At 47.2% G+C, this 17,087-nt stretch overlaps 6 protein-coding genes across 6 annotated transcripts; 4 read left to right on the forward strand and 2 right to left on the reverse strand.

Moving 5' to 3' along the window:
• Positions 1–378: 378 nt before the first annotated feature.
• Positions 379–2,596, reverse strand: PtrM4_105410 (uncharacterized protein; the record flags this gene model as incomplete). Its single annotated transcript, XM_066107640.1, has 6 exons — positions 379–386; positions 446–1,185; positions 1,232–1,286; positions 1,333–1,659; positions 1,705–2,265; positions 2,311–2,596. The coding sequence occupies 6 exons, from the start codon at positions 2,594–2,596 to the stop codon at positions 379–381; spliced, it is 1,977 nt and encodes a 658-aa protein (XP_065962089.1).
• A 214-nt stretch (positions 2,597–2,810) lies between these two features.
• On the forward strand, positions 2,811–3,011 carry PtrM4_105420 (uncharacterized protein; the record flags this gene model as incomplete). Its single annotated transcript, XM_066107641.1, has 1 exon — positions 2,811–3,011. The coding sequence occupies one exon, from the start codon at positions 2,811–2,813 to the stop codon at positions 3,009–3,011; it is 201 nt and encodes a 66-aa protein (XP_065962090.1).
• A 1,718-nt stretch (positions 3,012–4,729) lies between these two features.
• On the forward strand, positions 4,730–6,655 carry PtrM4_105430 (DUF3723 multi-domain protein; the record flags this gene model as incomplete). Its single annotated transcript, XM_001942203.2, has 2 exons — positions 4,730–5,344; positions 5,390–6,655. 2 exons carry the CDS (start codon positions 4,730–4,732, stop codon positions 6,653–6,655), a joined length of 1,881 nt encoding a protein of 626 aa, XP_001942238.2.
• Positions 6,656–6,751: 96 nt separating this feature from the next.
• On the reverse strand, positions 6,752–7,318 carry PtrM4_105440 (uncharacterized protein; the record flags this gene model as incomplete). Its single annotated transcript, XM_001942202.2, has 2 exons — positions 6,752–7,072; positions 7,121–7,318. 2 exons carry the CDS (start codon positions 7,316–7,318, stop codon positions 6,752–6,754), a joined length of 519 nt encoding a protein of 172 aa, XP_001942237.2.
• A 3,303-nt stretch (positions 7,319–10,621) lies between these two features.
• Positions 10,622–12,112, forward strand: PtrM4_105450 (uncharacterized protein; the record flags this gene model as incomplete). Its single annotated transcript, XM_066107642.1, has 1 exon — positions 10,622–12,112. The coding sequence occupies one exon, from the start codon at positions 10,622–10,624 to the stop codon at positions 12,110–12,112; it is 1,491 nt and encodes a 496-aa protein (XP_065962091.1).
• A 3,610-nt stretch (positions 12,113–15,722) lies between these two features.
• On the forward strand, positions 15,723–16,604 carry PtrM4_105460 (uncharacterized protein; the record flags this gene model as incomplete). Its single annotated transcript, XM_066107643.1, has 1 exon — positions 15,723–16,604. The coding sequence occupies one exon, from the start codon at positions 15,723–15,725 to the stop codon at positions 16,602–16,604; it is 882 nt and encodes a 293-aa protein (XP_065962092.1).
• Positions 16,605–17,087: the final 483 nt, after the last annotated feature.

A 17,087-nucleotide genomic window follows, 5' to 3' on the forward strand; every position in this document is an offset into this window, starting at 1 on the left:
TTGTTAGAGTGTAACTTAGGAAGAAAGCGAAGTGTTAAAGGTCAAAGTACTCATTTGTCTCAGCACAGTGGGTGTCCCAGCACTTAGGGACGGACGTTAGTTTTGTCTCACTTGTAACTAATGTATCTCGACATAATTAGGCTAGAAACAGGAATATATACATTATTACTAATCTATCCATGCAGTATGAAATTCGATAGTACATCGCAAGCAGGATTTGACTAGTCATGAGAAGCTATTCAAATGAATTCTTGTTTCACCCGCATTCGCTTTGAGCTGTACTTACGCTCATAGGGCTCAGAAACGCTTGGACGTTTCAAAGGGATTGCAGGTAGTGGCTTTTCGCACGTCATGTGGTCTATAGTACCGAAGGGTCGCTCAAGATTCTGACCATTGATTAATTTCGCCAAGGTAGTTGGGAAACCACTTATTAGTCTTGGAGTACTCGTAATGCCTCGAATGGAGAACGCGATAACCTCGTCCATTGTCTCGGCACGGAATGTGATCCGTCTTTTGAATGGAGGGAGTCCTTTGGGAATAGTCTGAATACAGCGAACGGGGTTTCCCTGGACGAGAAACCATGAAGAGGTTTCGAGCAGTTGCTCATACAAATAGCGTAGACCTTCTCGAGGCAGGTCAAGGCGACAATATATGTACCCTAAGCACAGGTAACTACCTCCCTCTAGTTTAGGTAGTGCATCTAGTTCAAAGTAGAACATTGAAGCTAGCATCAAGTCAATTACCGCTGTTATAGTACCTCCATCGTTTTGGATCTTCCGTGTGGTAATAGCCTTAAGATTCGGTATCTGAAGTGCATCATCCAAGCTCGGCTCTGGGCCAGTAAACTGTACATTAAGTCGATGGTATTTATGCCGTATGTTGAGATCTAGGGAGTTGTAAAACCGTTTCCATGCATCTTCGCCGTTCAAGTTACGCATAAAGCTATTGAACAAGCGCACGTAAAATCGGGATCTCGTGATCCCGAGATCTACGGCATCCGCTGACGTTCCGGTCCCAAGCGATAAAGCAAAATCGGGGTATGGTTTCGCCGGCCATATGAAACGAGCTTCCCATTGAGCGATGCTCGCTGGATTATTGTGTTGAAGCCCTCCATCCTGAAACATCCCCAAGCTGCGGACCGCCTGAGGTTTGAAAAACCAAGGTGCGGCTGATGTACAGCATGCCCTGAAATCGTCAGACTATGCAAACCTTGCGATTGAAGGACACTTACGCATCACTGACAGAGATATCATCCTGCGCTTTTTCAGCGCGAACAACATCATATCCTAATAGTCGTAAGCTAAAGCTGTCACAGTGAAGATATCTACTGACCGATGTTATCAGGACGCTTCCCCCCGTTGTAGTTAGTGAACAACCACGGTAGCGAGTCATTAACAGCTGTTGTAGTGACAGCTACTTTAGTGTCGTTTCTCAACGGATTGAACATCTGCAGTGGGGAGTCGAATGTTTTCCTGAAAGCTTCTTGTACTGCTGCGAGACTATACTGGCCATCTTCGACATATGCCACGAGAAGTTGAAGCGCTCTTGAAATCAGTGCTTTTCGCTTGCCAAACGTTTTGGCTGCTACTTGCTCGAATCTTTGTATAGACTCAGCAGCGCTCCATTGCAGCAAGAACATACCAATGACAACAAGACCGCCTATCATTATTAGTTTGAGACTGAGTAATTTTTTAATATTCTTACCAGCCGATGTTCCACATACAAAGTCGAAGTTATCCTTCGCAGCGCATCCAAACGGGGCAAGTAAGCTGTCGAGATGTTGAAGGAAGGTCAGAGGTATCACTCCTCTGACACCACCCCCGTCGACACTCAGAATCCGTATACCCGCTGTCGGGGGGACGAATCGAAAAATTGAGTTTTTGTAATTCACGCCACATAGGACGCATTCTGGAAGCTCATATGTGTTTCTCTCGGAGTGGGAGCGACGTCCGAATATCCGAATACACGGGTCACATAGAGCGTGACTACATGGAAGAACCTTTTCTGGCATACGCGAGAAGCAACAGAAACACGATCGATGGCTTTTGAGGTCCGCTAAGTGGGTGTGATTCGCGTTCAATACCTCACGGTGCACATCGCTAGCAGATTGTGCGCCATCCTCGTACTTCGCAAAGATGACTCGAAACTCATGTAGTACAGCAGAGACGAACTTGCGCTGTATCTCCCTGTGCATCGTATACGAAGCAATAGCAGCTTTGCATGGATCAGCATAAAGTGAGCTAAATAGATACTCCGGTGAGAAACCTAAATATGTGAGCAGGACATCAACGAAAATGACATATAACGTACTATGCGCGTCTGGTGGATAGCTAGATAGAAGCAGGGCTGAAGCTATCAAAGGTGCAGCGAAATGCCAGAGCCAGGCTTGTGAAGGCATCTGGTTTAAGAAGTCCGTGAGGCAAGCTTCAAGGAGATTGGTCGTGAAACCTCGCGGGCGAGAAGCACTGGCGAAATGGAATCCTGTCGTGCTATCGCTACTCATGTGGCTAAGTGCTTGCTTTGTCAAAGCTTGAAAGTGAGTATAACTAAACTGCGTAAATTTGCTTGCGCGCTCATCCATGGATGCGTCAGACATGGCTAAAAGGCGTCTCTTCAAAGCCCGTGCTCGGGCTGTGGTTGATTTACATGATTGCAGGCCCAGAACTTCAATATCGCCTATTCCTAGGCGTTTAGGCTGTTTATCCTGCGACTCGCTATTATTTTGCATAGCTTCGACAAGTAGCAGGGTGGCTTTGTTGGCCGCGACTCTCTCGTCAAATGTGTCCGATGTGGTTTCCACGACTAACAAAATGCGGGGCACCGTCGGTAAATCAGGCGCAGCCGCCGCCGTCGCAAAATCAGCTAGCCACTTTGCAGCAGCCCTTGGCCCCCCAAGATCGCTAACAAAGCAGCAGATGACACTTGAGAAGGGCGAAAAGATTCGCCCACATAGCGTCGCATTGATGTTCTGGACTTTTGGCAAAGGCCATGAAGTTGCGGGTATTGAGTAGGTGAGAGCAGGATTTCGAGGTTGCAGGTGAGAGTTTTGCATACCACAATCGATGACGATAAGCGGCGCACACCCGCTGTATCTAGACAGCGACCACAAAAACACCTCCTTGTGTACAGGTACTGCGATATCGTCTCCTAAGAGTCCATTCAAGAGGATGGTCTTGGATCTTCGCCCTACAAAGGTTACAAAAGATGGCCGGCAGCTATTCCTAACAACACTAGAGCCTGTACCGGAGAGTGAGGTCAACCCAAGCTCATGGTACGTCAGCGTGTTCCCACTAGGAGCTGCGTCGAAAGTAATCCACGGTGAAGGTTTCATTTTTGGCGATGGTACATTTGCGCTGGGCAGTCAAAGGATTTTATGCCGTTGGGCATACAGCATTCAGTTTGCCGTTACCAGAATATGCGCAACATCCGGGTCATGAATCATGTAAACCGACCCAGTTGACGGTTACAGCCATCATGTCAGCCCTAATGCAGCTTTCTGGCTTCCCATAGCTCGGTATAGAGTCTATTTAATCCCAAGTTCGTCGGAGCGGGATGTTGACCAGATACCGCTATGGAGCTACCCGATATAGACTTTGCTGCGACAAGGTCGACGTGTTTCAGAGGAGTTGCACGAGTACCACTGCATGCCTTGAACTTTCGAAACAGGCTTGTCTTGGACAAACATCGGGAACTTTCTGAAGAAAATGTTAGACGGCTACAGAATATCTATAAGCAAGTTGGCTGCAACCGGCTAGAAGAAGAAAATGTTATCAACGCAGTCATTGCAGATGAAGATCTAGTTGTAGAGTTGTCCTCACAAGGCAAGTCAATAGAAGATTTTCGCAATCTTCAGTGGCCACAGGATGCGCTGGATCTACCTCTCGAGTATGTAGACTGTCTTTCGGGAATGCACCGTATCGAGGCGGCGCGACGATTCTTAGATGAGAACGACAAATGGTGGGTCGTGAGACTCTTCTCTCATAGTGAGTTGCTTACCCGTGTTGAAATTGTACCTAACATTAGACAAGACACGCCCAAACCAATATTAGTACAAATCATTGAGTCGTTTGCCAACGAACAGAAGCCTTCAGACGGAGAAGTTTTCCGAAAGATACGACTATATCATAGGGAAAATGACGAAGAAGCCCAAAAACGTTGGTGGTCTCGTCTAGAGAAATCCAAACCAAAAGATCTACGGCAGCTCCTGAGGAGACCAATGCTCATTGCTGGTTTTGACGCTCTAGTTGACATGCCAGGGCTATGGGCCAAGGTGCAACTTGGGGCGCTTCACAGACTCTTGGTACTAAAGTGTGACGAAGTATAACATGAAATCCCTTATCCGATATTACATCCTAACTGAGAATAGGAGATGGCGCTATATCTAGACCATATTGCCAAAGCCTGGACTAAGATTTTGCGTTGCGGTGAAAAGACGTTACCGTTCTCTATTGTAGACGCGGTCACTGTACAAAATCTCCAGCTTCTCGCCCCTGCATACTCGGACATGGACAAAAACTTGGTAATTGAGTTGATGGAACGTGGGGATATATTCTCTTCCCTGAAGAGCGGTACTATACGGAGGACGCTTACCGAGAACATATGCGCTTTCCCGGGGGTCATCCCATCGTTATGGGGTTTTTTTGAGATGCTCAAATACCTAGAGCCTCTTGCGGAAGCGCTTAGACATCTATTGGGCAAGCACATGAAACGTACAATACGGTCAAGCCTTATGGGGCTGTATTTCGCCCCTAGTAAGATCATGGTTCAGACTACCGAGACTCAGGACGTCGAGATAAAAGTCGCACTCAGTCGGAAGCAAGCAGGGATGGTTGCATATACCGAGCTTTGGGCATTCTGCGGTCGCTACTTCGATGGTTTAACTGCATTCACACCGAGGAAAGAGACTGGAGAGCCAAAACCTACTGTGAATGGCCCTAATCCGGTAGTCTGGCAGCATCTCGCTAGGTTCGCGGTCTCTCGAGGGTTCCAGATACCACATGCTCAAGCTCTGGTAGCGGATGAAGGGCGTTTACATTCACAACTCGCACTAGAGTACCTTCGTAAGGCAAGGCCAACGTGTCCTAGGTTTTCTGACAACGACATCCGAAAGGTACTTGATGCTGTCCCAGTAAACATGGATATTTCGCAACACCAATCCCCTCTACCGTTACCGCATCTTAGTATTGATAGGCGAATTGGTCGTCCGTTTGCACGTGACTTTGCCGAAGAGAAGAGATTACTCTTCTTTCCACACTTGTATGGGCCTGTGGTATTTGAAAATGCAAGTATCAGCCTAATGCGAAGGGATCTATTCTCGTGCATATTTGGTTCATTTACATTCGAGGTATGTGTGGCTCTAAAGTAGAAATTTAATACTAACGCGAGCCAGACCAGTGATTTTGAATTGGCCACGAATTCCGGTGAACCAGCGCAGGATATAATGGATATGGATACCCCCTCTGAAGTACTCGGATCAGACACCCGGCTTACTGATTTGGAGTCACGTTGCTCAAGGCTCCAACAAGAGTACCAGAGCCTTTTGTCACAGCATGACACTCTAGTAAGGAAATACGAAATCGAGCAGAGCAAGACCGAGGGGTTAGAGATCGAGAACTTGGAGCTCCAAGCCAAATGCAGGGATCTCACCCAGAAATATTCAGCGCAATGTGAAGCAAACGAACTTGAAACGAACATGGCTAGCGACGAAATTCGGAAAGATCTTGACAATCTACAAAATAGACACCATCACCTCGAGGATGCCTACAACCGTGTTGTACTAGAACATAAAGACTGCGACGCGACTAAGAAACAGCTCTCCTCTTTAGCGCGACAATGGAAGGCGCAGGGGGATAAGAACCTTGAGCTCAACTCTACTTGCGCAAGACTGAAAAGAGAGCTTGAAGAAGCGCTGGCAAACCGAAATTTCGAAGCAGCAACAGTCGACAAAGGCAAATTATCAATAGTAGTGCCCGAACCTATTGAAGCAACGACCATGTCAGCACTAGAGGACAGTGATACTACACCAACGACTGATCAACCACTATACTCTTGGGTACCGAGGACCGATCAAAGCTCCTACGAGATGTTCTTTGCCTATTGCACTGCCAACGGTGGTAGTGCGCTTCAAGGCTGGGGATCTTTGATCAGTATGCAAGCGGAGTCGGCGTTACCCAGGATCGAACAACTTCTACACCAGGCTGAAATGGAATTCGGCAGTGATCAGTATGGAGCAATGACAATCTTAGGCAAGATCATCATACCAACATCAGCCGAATATGTATTCCAATGCTTCGGGCCAACGCACCAAACCATCTTCATTGGACCAAACTCTGTATTATCAGCCTACGTCCCTGTCATTGAAAGACGAGCTTCTTCATCTCAAACAGGCTCATCAGTCATGACAATCATAGATGCTGCTGCACAAGCAACCAGCAAAGCGCTTGTGAAACGGCAGCGACAGGAAGACGATTCCGAAGACGACGAGATTATAAATGACCGAGGATTTGGGAAAGAGTTGACCAGGTATACCACAAAAAAGAGCATCCCAAAGCGAAGGATATTAAGATTGCAAGGGCCCGAGGTACCCAATATGAGCACTGAGAGTAGAGGGCATATAGATAGTGAACATGCTAGCGAGCAGCAAAAGCTAACGTAAGATTATCCAAGAAGGATTGAATTATCTATGGCAACTACTCTAAATACAGTGCAGCTAACAGTAAATTGGATATATCTATCCTGTTCCAGCTGTGACTCACGCCCCGTTGACCATCTTTGACGGGAGGACGACGTTGATTGGCAACGGACTAGAAGTTGAGATTCGATTTGGGGTAGGGCGAGGCGGGGTCGCGGGAAGATACCAAGACTCCCCAACATAGCTAGGTGGGCTTTCCTGGACAGCAGCCGCATTGGGCAGCTCTTGAGTCTGTTCCCTGCTATGTCTATTGCCAGGCATGTACGGCGGAGACGGTGATGGCGAAGACGTGCGAACGATTCTGACGTGACCTCTCGAGATGCCATCACTAACACTCTGATAGTGAGCTGGTCGCTTGATGTGGGGATTATTGCTCTTGACCTAATAAGTTCAATATAACGAGTTTACCGTGAACTAGTCCCCACCTACATAGTCTTGTACGAAAGGAGGCCAGTTATGTCCTCTCTCCTCCGTGCTAAAAACGAGAGGAGTAACGCCAGGTTTCTCGACAATAATGGAGATGCGGACTCTATCGTCGATTTGATGAAGCTCCGCAGCTTTCCGGAAGATACCAGTGTAGCGGGTGTTGAAGGATCGGGAAAGGTTCTGGGGTGGCGCTCGAGGCATCTTGAACGATGATAGGAGAAATCGAGTATGCACGGTGATGGTGTTGGTACGAACGTTTGGTGAGAGGGTTTTCTGGTTGCCGGTTACTGCTGCGCGTGTTCTGATGGCTGATAAGGCGATGCCGTATTATAGCACAATCCAGGAAACGGTTGTTCGCAGGGAGGCGCAGGCTGCACCTCGGCAGCGCGGAACACGCTAACAGCACTCCGGCGGCTAAGCATGTTGGAACCAACCGGAAATCTTGCCTCGCTTGTGCTACTAAATCAGTGCTTACATGGCGGCTAAAAGATAGCCTGTGCGCGATTGATGTGGGGTGTCAGAAACAGGGACCCGTATCGCATCAGTCATCCGCAGTTGCCGGACTCATGAGACAGGCCCCCAAGATGGTATCCAGAACGCCGCTTCCTGTCACCTGGTACGATAACTGACGCCATATATCTACCGTGGAGTGGCTATCTTCGCGAATTCCGGTCACCCGTGATACCTAGTTAAATAATTATGCAGATTATCGTTGTCTACGCCATTGCGTACAGCTCAGCGATAGGCCTTCTAGTTGGTTGGAGGCTCTCACAATGTCTCACCGCGCAGGCCCGTAAGCATATCTTCACCACTTTCACGAAATGGTTCATATATACCCTTGTAGCACCAAGGTTCAACGGAAGCTCAGATGTTACGATTATGACGGGGACCATCATCGTCCTTCTTATCATTGCTAATATCATTGGATGCTCTCTTTCCGTCCAAAGTCGACTTGAGTTGTCGCTTCGTCTAGCGAGGCTTAGCGTCACTAATCTCGTGATTCTCTATCTCGGTGGCAGGTCCAACATTGTCTTGGATAAAGTTTTTCGTCTTTCTCATCCAGAGCATCAACTATTGCACCGATGGATTGGGCGTGTCACAGTTACGGAAGGCTTAATCCACGGGACTCTTGGAATCCTTCAATTATCATCTACTGTCCAGCCGATTGAACTTTCGGTATGCTCTCACTGTTTTGCATCAACACCACGGATCTAACATGACATGCAGCTATTGATCGTTGTAGGGGTTATTGCATTAACTTCAGTTCTTTACGTGCGTCGCAGACTATATGAGATATTTCTCAAGACACACTCTCTCCTCTCGGTCGCTACATTAGTCCTACTGTGGCTTCACGTTGGAGTCCCGAACACCTACGTACTCACGTGTTTTGCCACTGCAGGTGCTATCTATCTGCTGCAAAAGCTGCTTTGGCTTATCCAGTTTCTATATCGAAATCTTGGTTCTGGTCCGTCGTCTCGAGTATCTATCTCGCGCTTCTTGCACGAGGGGGTAGGACAAGAGGTTTTACAGCTTCAAATCGACACAAAACGGCCATGGAATGCCAAGCCTGGCCAATTCGTCTACCTTTCTTTGCCTCATATTCGAAGCCTTGGGCTTGGACTATTAGAATCACATCCCTTCATGGTCGCGTGGGCTTCAAATAACCAAAAAGGAAAAACAGCCAGTGTTATTCTCCTTGTACAGTGCTGTACAGGTTTTACCCGTAGGCTGCAGAGTGCTGGCACCCTGAAATCTGCATTCATCGATGGGCCTTACGGTGGTGTCAAAGCAGACTCGTACAGAGGATACGATAAAGTCTTGCTTATGTCAAGCGGTATAGGGATCGCGGCACACTTGTATACCGCTCGATATCTACTTATATCACACAATCAACAAACTGCGCGTGTCAGAAGATTGACACTAATTTGGTTATTAGAGACGCAAGGTATTCTCAGATGCCAGTCAGATACTTCAAAAGGTCCCCGCTAAAGTACAACAGACCAGATGCGTTGGGCAGAAGAGTTCCTTTGTGCTTTGAACGATATGGATCAAAGACAGATTCTTACAATCTTCTGCTTTTATCCTAGTCACACTGAGGGTTCTTCCGAGGGCAGAGTAACCAGTTTCCAATCACCTAGATCTCGGATCCTACCTCTTTCTACCGCACTTGACATGTCTTGGTTTATCGAAAGCGAGTGGGGTGCTGAAGCAGGTAACATGCTAGTTGCAGGTAGGTTACTTCTGCCTTTCTCTTTGCATAACTGACCTTGAAAGTTTGTGGAAGCCCTCAGTTCGAGTCTCGAGCGAGAAAGGCTGTCAGGTCAAGTTCGCATGAAATAGATTTCCAGAATAGCGTTTTCCAGCCCAGCGAAACACAAGCAAGTAAACTGTCAGGATTTAGGTACTACCAAGGGAAAGAAGCTTAATATGTAGTAAGAGTTCACAAGCACATATGTAGAGGTACCTAGGTAGTCTATAAATCAGTGATCGGAATGGTCTGGTCTGACTTGGTCTTGGTCTGGTCTAGACCGCCAAGACTTGGTCTGGTCTGGCGATTTTTTGAGACCGTGGTCGGACCGGTCTAGATGATCGGACCGGTCCGGCTATAAATAGGTCCACGTGACTAGATCTTAGACTAATCTAGCCAGAAAATTTAGCACAATATGAGTCATTAAGATCAAGGTAAGTCTTCTACTTACATAGAACAATCAAGTCCTTAACAACCTACTTATATACTATTGTTATGGAGCCTTCAACACCAACCTCACCGTCCCCATCGAATATTATAAGACTAGATTTAACGTCTCTTACTCCATCTCCTATCCCCACGTCATCACCCACCCTATACTATCACCCACTCCTATTCAATATCACGAATCTCCAGATGAGTTCGTGCAGGGCGGTATCACGTACGTGAAACGTGCAATAATTGCAAGGAAGGATTTCCGTCAAGGTACATCACACATCTGGAAGTACGGACTCCAATACATTCGAGATAGCGATAAGAAAGAGGTGTATTACTGCCATGAGTGCAGGGTTGGGAAGAGCAAGCAAGAGTTGTTTGTCATCAATGGCACTTCTAGGATCCGGAATCACCTGGAACAGAAGCACCAGATTGATCCCCAGAGTGGCATCAAGCGAAAGGGTTCTGTACGGAAGTCTATAATCGACCAGCAAAAGGATGGGGCTGCTTCCAGCATCTTTTTCTGGAAGGAGTCAGTAGAGAAGTTTAAAGAGCTTCTAATTCGTTGGATTGTGTACTGCCATATCGCCTTCTTTCAATTAGAGAACCAGTACTTTCGTGAACTACTCCTCTTTTTAAATCCGGCACTACTCAACCACCTCCCGAAGGCTGCGAAGACTATCCGAAGCTGGGTAATGAATGCATTCATATCGAAGAAGCAACAGCTTAGGGAGGACCTACACCATTCACGGAGTAGGATCTCTATCTCCTTTGATCTCTGGACTTCACCAAACCCTTACGCTATCCTAGGCGTCGTCGCTATGTGGATTGATACTACCGGCATGCGACGTGTTACCGCTTTAGGTATGCGACGTATATACGGCGAACATACTGGAGAGAATCTTGGATCGGTGGTCCTTGAATTGCTGGAAGAATACGACATTAGCGGAGATCAGATTGGATACTTTATGCTGGATAATGCCTCGGCAAATGATACCGCTGTTGAGTTTATACTCAAGGATCTCTGCCCATGGATGAAGTCAAAACAACGTCGTCATCGCCGGCTGCGTTGCTTGGGCCATGTCATCAACCTCTGTTGCCAGGCGTTCCTTATGGGGCGAAACTGTGAGAAGTATCTTGCGAAGCTGGAGAAGCATCATCAACGTGGCGACTATACGAAGGTGGAAGAGCTCTGGAAGAAGTTCGGATGTTTGGGTCGTCTTCACAACCTGGTGCGATACATCAGGCTTACTCCACAACGGCGTGAGGAGTTTGCTACAATTATTATCGGCGGAGATCTTTCGCAATTCGACGGGCTTGAGCTTATCCAGAACAACTCGACCCGCTGGAACTCATGGTTTTATTCGATTACACGTGCATTAAATGTTCGAGAACGTTTAGAGCTCTTCTCGGCTCGTCATGTACCTGGAAAGGGCTCCGTAGGGATCGCGAACTTTAAGCTTGATGGACAGCACTGGTTTGAGCTTGAAAAGATTGAACTCGCTCTCAAAGACTTCTATGCTGCAACTTTGCTTTCTGAAGGTAAGAAGACGTCACTTGCGGACTGGTTTTCAACTTTGGACTGCCTTCTCCGGGAGATAAGCGAGACGAAGGATCACTACCACGACATCCACACTGAGGACGATAACAACTTTACATGGAAGTACCTTCAAGGCTGCGCTGATGCTGCTTGGTTAAAGTGCGTTGAGTACTATAACAATCAGCAGCTGAATTGGCAAAATCGATTCCCTGAAGATACTGACCTTCCACCGGCATATTATGCGGCTCAAATCCTTGATCCATATCGCAAGTGGGGATGGTTCAGGCAAGAGTGGGTTCTTCATGGCGACGAAGAGAAGAAGAGGTGGTTTGAAAACGCACAATTAGCGGTGAAGCATCTCTGGGAGACAGAGTATAAGGGAAGGTACCCTGTCGAGATGCTGCCACCACCAGCCAGGAAGGAGAGAGATCCTGACCCAGCATTTGATCGCCAGCGGGAACATAAGCGCATTCGAATAGACGCTCCAGTTTCTACAACTGATTTGTATGAACAATACATCTCTACTGACCGGCTTCATAACGAAGAGGCAGGTTGCAATGAGGCTATTGCGTACTGGCTATCTCGCTACGACTCCCAACGAGATCTCGCTCGCTTCGCTCTAGACATGTTTGCGATCTCGCCTATGTCGGATGAATGCGAACGTCTTTTTAGTAGCGCGAAGCTTACTATCGTCGATCGCCGTGGTAGGCTGAAGCACAGTCCGCAACAATCAATTAAGTGGGTCCTAGAAGGTTCAGATTGGATTGATTGATTACCGCTTTAAGCCTAGTAGTTACCTATAGGAGTTTAAGCCCTACCTAGATAGGTAAGTGGGTCTAGGAGAGTGACCGGATTGAATTGATTGTTGCGGAGTCTAGGCTGAAGGCAGATATTATAGAAGCGTGCGAGTGTCTCCGGGCCTGGTATGGAAAGCCCCAAGCTGAGGGGAACAGCGATATCGAGGATAGTGAGAACGAAGACGACTAGATTGACAGTCAGTAGTAAAACACATTTCCTCGGCTTCCTTCTTTGCTTCAGCCTCATTCTTGGCGGTCTTGTTGGTCGGACCGGTCTGGTCGGACCGGTCCTTATGTAAGCACCTGGTCTGGTCTGGTCTGTACCCTCAGACCAGACCAGACCAGACCATTCCGATCACTGCTATAAATAGATGATGAATCCATACCTAACTAGTCAGACCATCGAGCGCATAGATATAGTAAGTTAAGAGAGAACTAAACTTTTGAAAGACCCAAGACAGCAGCGTCTCTGCCAGCAGCTGTAGCCATGGAACTGCACCAGTGTTGTGATTCTGCGAGATCTCTTGAGCCTGGTCTGTGCATCAAGCATGGCGCTACGAGCTTATCCCCGAGTGGCCAGCTTGACGACAAGGCTATACAGAAATAGTAGACGTAACATAAGTGATCACTTTCAAACCCAGAGGTAGCTCTTACGCCGGTGAATTGGAGGTCAATCGCGGTACTCGGAGTGTTCACCGTAGACTCCGCAACAATCAATTCAATCCGGTCACTCTCCTAGACCCACTTACCTATCTAGGTAGGGCTTAAACTCCTATAGGTAACTACTAGGCTTAAAGCGGTAATCAATCAATCCAATCTGAACCTTCTAGGACCCACTTAATTGATTGTTGCGGACTGTGGTTCACCGACGACATTCGATAGCGGGATTCACTCACGTACCGGGACCTAGATCCAGAGGATGCTTCGCCACTCGTTAACTCCACCTCAGCGTGTTTACCGTACGTGACCCCAAATCCTGTCTCCGGACTCCCGTCTAAGCAAGCATCCCGTACGTGCTCCCAGATCCAGGAAACGCATCGCCCTCTAGCTTCTCCCGCATAAGCGCTTCTACCGTACGGGACCCCAAATCCTGTCTTTCAACCTCCATCTAAGCAAGCATCCCGCCTAAGCAAGAATCCCGTACGGGACCCCAAATCCTGTCTTTCAACCTCCGTCTAAGCAAGCATCCCGCCTAAGCAAGAATCCCGTACGGGACCCCAAATCCTGTCTTTCAACCACCGTCTAAGCAAGCATCCCGCCTAAGCAAGCATCCCGCCTAAGCAAGCATCCCGCCTAAGCAAGCATCCCGCCTAAGCAAGCATCCCGCCTAAGCAAGCATCCCGCCTAAGCAAGCATCCCGTACGGGACCCCCAAATCCTGTCTCCTAACCTCCGTCTAAGCAAGCATCCCGCCTAAGCAAGCATCCCGTACGGGACCCCAAATCCTGTCTTTCAACCTCCGTCTAAGCAAGCATCCCGCATAAATGCTTCTCCCACATAAGCGTTTCTACCGTACGGGACCCCAAATCCTGTCTCCTAACCTCCGTCTAAGCAGGCATCCCCCATAAGTGATTCTCCCATACGGGACCCCAAATTATGTCTCCCGGCCTCCGTCTAAGCAAGCATCCCACACACAACTTCGAGTTTTTTCCGAACACGTGAAACTCCATCAGAAACCAACTATATCCATCGAAAGAAATAGATTCCGACTACTCCCAAGCCGTGCAGCCGCGTGGTTGTGGAGATACAAGGAGTCTAGTACCCCAAACGCGACGCGTCCGAACTTTCAGAAGCAAACGCACAGACCAAGCCAAGAAACAACAACAACAAGACAACAGAGAGGCTAAAATGGCCCCAGATAGCGACACTATCGTAGTCCAGCTACCAGAAGACCTCCGGACCTCAAGCACACTGGACGACGAAATGGAGACCGACGAAAGGCACCAAGACAACCCAACAACACCCATCGAGCAGACCACCCAAGAAACACCAAGGTTAATTATTCAGCCACCACTAAATAAAAGACCAGCGGCATTCTCCCAGAGATAACTACAAGAGAGAGAAACCCATTCCAGAACAGCCAAGAAAAGAAACCAAGAGCAAAGGACTCAACCCAAGCAATCTTCTGGGCAAGGGACCTAATTCTACAAGCATCTACTATGGCCGAATCCCATCTATCCCAAAACAAACTACTACAACTACTGGACGTCTTTAGAGACTTTACGGAACTAGGCAGGGTTACGCAGCAAATGACTGAGAAGTTTACAGCACAGCTTGCGTACCAGACTGCAACGCTTACAAGCGCCTCCCAACAAGCTACAAAGACACTAAAGAAAGCTGTTAATGCCGCAACTGGACCACAAAACCCAACAACCAAGAAAACCAAACAACCAGAACACCCAGAACATCCAAAACACCCAAAACACCCAAAACACCCAACAAAACAAGACATCATACGCTAGCGTAGCCGCCCAGAACAACGGAAACACATGGACTACAGTGTCTACAAAAAAGAAGACAAACAAAAAGCCAGCAAGCTACTACCAAGCAGTCCTTACGCTTACCCAGCCTACGTCTCACACACCACTCCAGATTAGAGACCTAATCAACGAAGAGTTCACAAAGGGCGGCATCAAAGACCCAGTAGTGAAGGAAGTAACAACAAGTAGAAAGAACAATATTATTCTAACAACCACTCCAACCTACTCAGGAGAATACCTAGTCCAACACAAGCATATATGGCATCAAAAGTTTGAGCTAAAGAATGTACAACTACTAGAATCATGGACGAAAGTAGTAGTACATAATGTGCCAACAGAATGGGAGGGAGCAGAGACACTAGAGATACTCCACACAGAAATCCCAGCATACAACAACGGACTACAAATTACTGGCAACCCATACTGGATATCAAGAGAATGGCAAAACAAGAAGAACAGCTCTATTGTAATAGCATTCAAAACAGCCGAAGACGCAGCCAGACTTGGTGGTAGAATTACAATCCTTGGACAAACTCTCTTCACCGAAAAGTTTAAGCCTATAGCAGCATCTACCCAATGCCTAAACTGCCAACAATTTGGCCACCCAGCCACTAGATGCCGAAACCAACCAGCATGCAATTTGTGCGGAGAAGAACATGCAACTACAACACACAAATGCTCAGTGTGTAATACAAAAGGAAAACCCTGCAACCATACACTCCCCCACTGTAGTAACTGCAAAGAGCCCCACTTTGCAAACAGCAAAGAGTGCGAACTCTACCAAGCAGTAACAAAGAGCATCCCGCAGGATTTTAATGTTGAACAACATTAGGATCCTCCAAGTCAATCTCAACAAGAGCATTACAGCGACTGAGTCTACACTGCAACTTGCAGTTGAACTTAAAGCTGATATAATTGCAATTCAAGAGCCATGGCTAACTACCAACGACAACTACGCAACAGCAAGATCCATAAATCACACTGCGTTTATCCAGATCTTACCAGTAACAAACCTACCCGTCCGCCCTAGGGTTCTATTTTATATATCTAGAACACTAGAAGCAGAGACATTCACCCAAAACGACTTCAAAATAGACCCAGACGCAATGGCTATTACAATAAAAGGTTCTAATTTCCAATTTAACCTATTTAACGTATACAACCAAACAAACGCCGAAGGGGAAAAAACACTGCCCAGAGCTATACTTAACACTAAGCTTCCGCCAAGTTCTATTTTAGTACTAGATAGCAACGAGCACCATCCATTGTGGGACCCGCTATGCCCAACGACGAGCCAAGGAGCACAGCCATTTATTGACTGGATTGAAGAACAAGATCTAGAGCTCCTAAACACACCAGGAGTAGGCACATTCTTCAGACCACACCTATCTAGAGAAACAGTCCTAGACCTCTCACTTGTCACTCCAGACTTGGCTAGCAAAGCTACGGACTGGCAGACTATACCTGAAACTGGATCAGATCACTACGGCCTCCTATTCTCCATCCAAACAAACGCAGACCTTGTAGAAAACCCGACAAACCAACCCAGATTTAATACTGCAAAGGCTAACTGGGACACCTTCAACAAAGAACTAGAAACGGCAATCCAAAACAGTCAAACCTTGCAAGATATGGACCAGATCAGTGATCCAAGAAAGGCAGACTTAATGGACCTCCTCCTCGGCAACAATACAGAGCTAGAGCAACAGCTAGAAGAGATTGGTAAAGCAATAACTCAAGCAATCCAAACTGCAGCAAACAAAGCTATCCCTATCACTAGACTTGGTCCAAAACCAAAAGCTTGGTGGAACAAAGAGCTGACAAAGCTACGACAAGACACTTCCCACTATAGAAGGATTTTTAAAGAAAAGCTCGAAACTACTGCGATACACGACGCCTACCTAGAGAAAGAGACTTCCTACGTGCACGAAACACCTACAACAAGGCAATCAAAGACGCTAAAAGGAAACACTGGAATGAATTCCTAGAGAAGGAAGACCCGCAGTCAATCTACAAAGCCATGGCATATACAAAGGATAACAAAGTCGAAAGAATTCCACCTATACAAGGAGAAACATCATTCGACAAGAAATGCCAAGCGTTCCGCAACACGCTATTCCCACCACCGCCATAACCGAAGCGCCCACATTCACCAACTACCAGGAAAAGAGATGGGATTGGCCAGCACTATCCGACTGAACTAGAACGAGCATGCTCAAGTCAAGTCAAAAGTAGCACCCCAGGACCAGATGCAATAACACAAGACATAATCACAGCCGCGTACAAAGCTCAACCGCAAACAATGTTTAGAGCTTTCTCACTCCTATTCAACTATGGATACCACCAAAATGCTGGAAACAAGCTACAGGAGCTGTTCTTAAAAAGGCATCAAAACCAGACTATTCAATCCAAAAGCCTACAGAGTTATCACTCTATTAAGCTGTTTAGGAAAGATTAACGAGAGGATCACC

The sequence above is a fragment of the Pyrenophora tritici-repentis genome, chromosome 5 (assembly GCF_003171515.1).
Source record: "Pyrenophora tritici-repentis strain M4 chromosome 5, whole genome shotgun sequence".
NCBI classification, from domain to species: Eukaryota; Fungi; Ascomycota; class Dothideomycetes; order Pleosporales; family Pleosporaceae; genus Pyrenophora; species Pyrenophora tritici-repentis.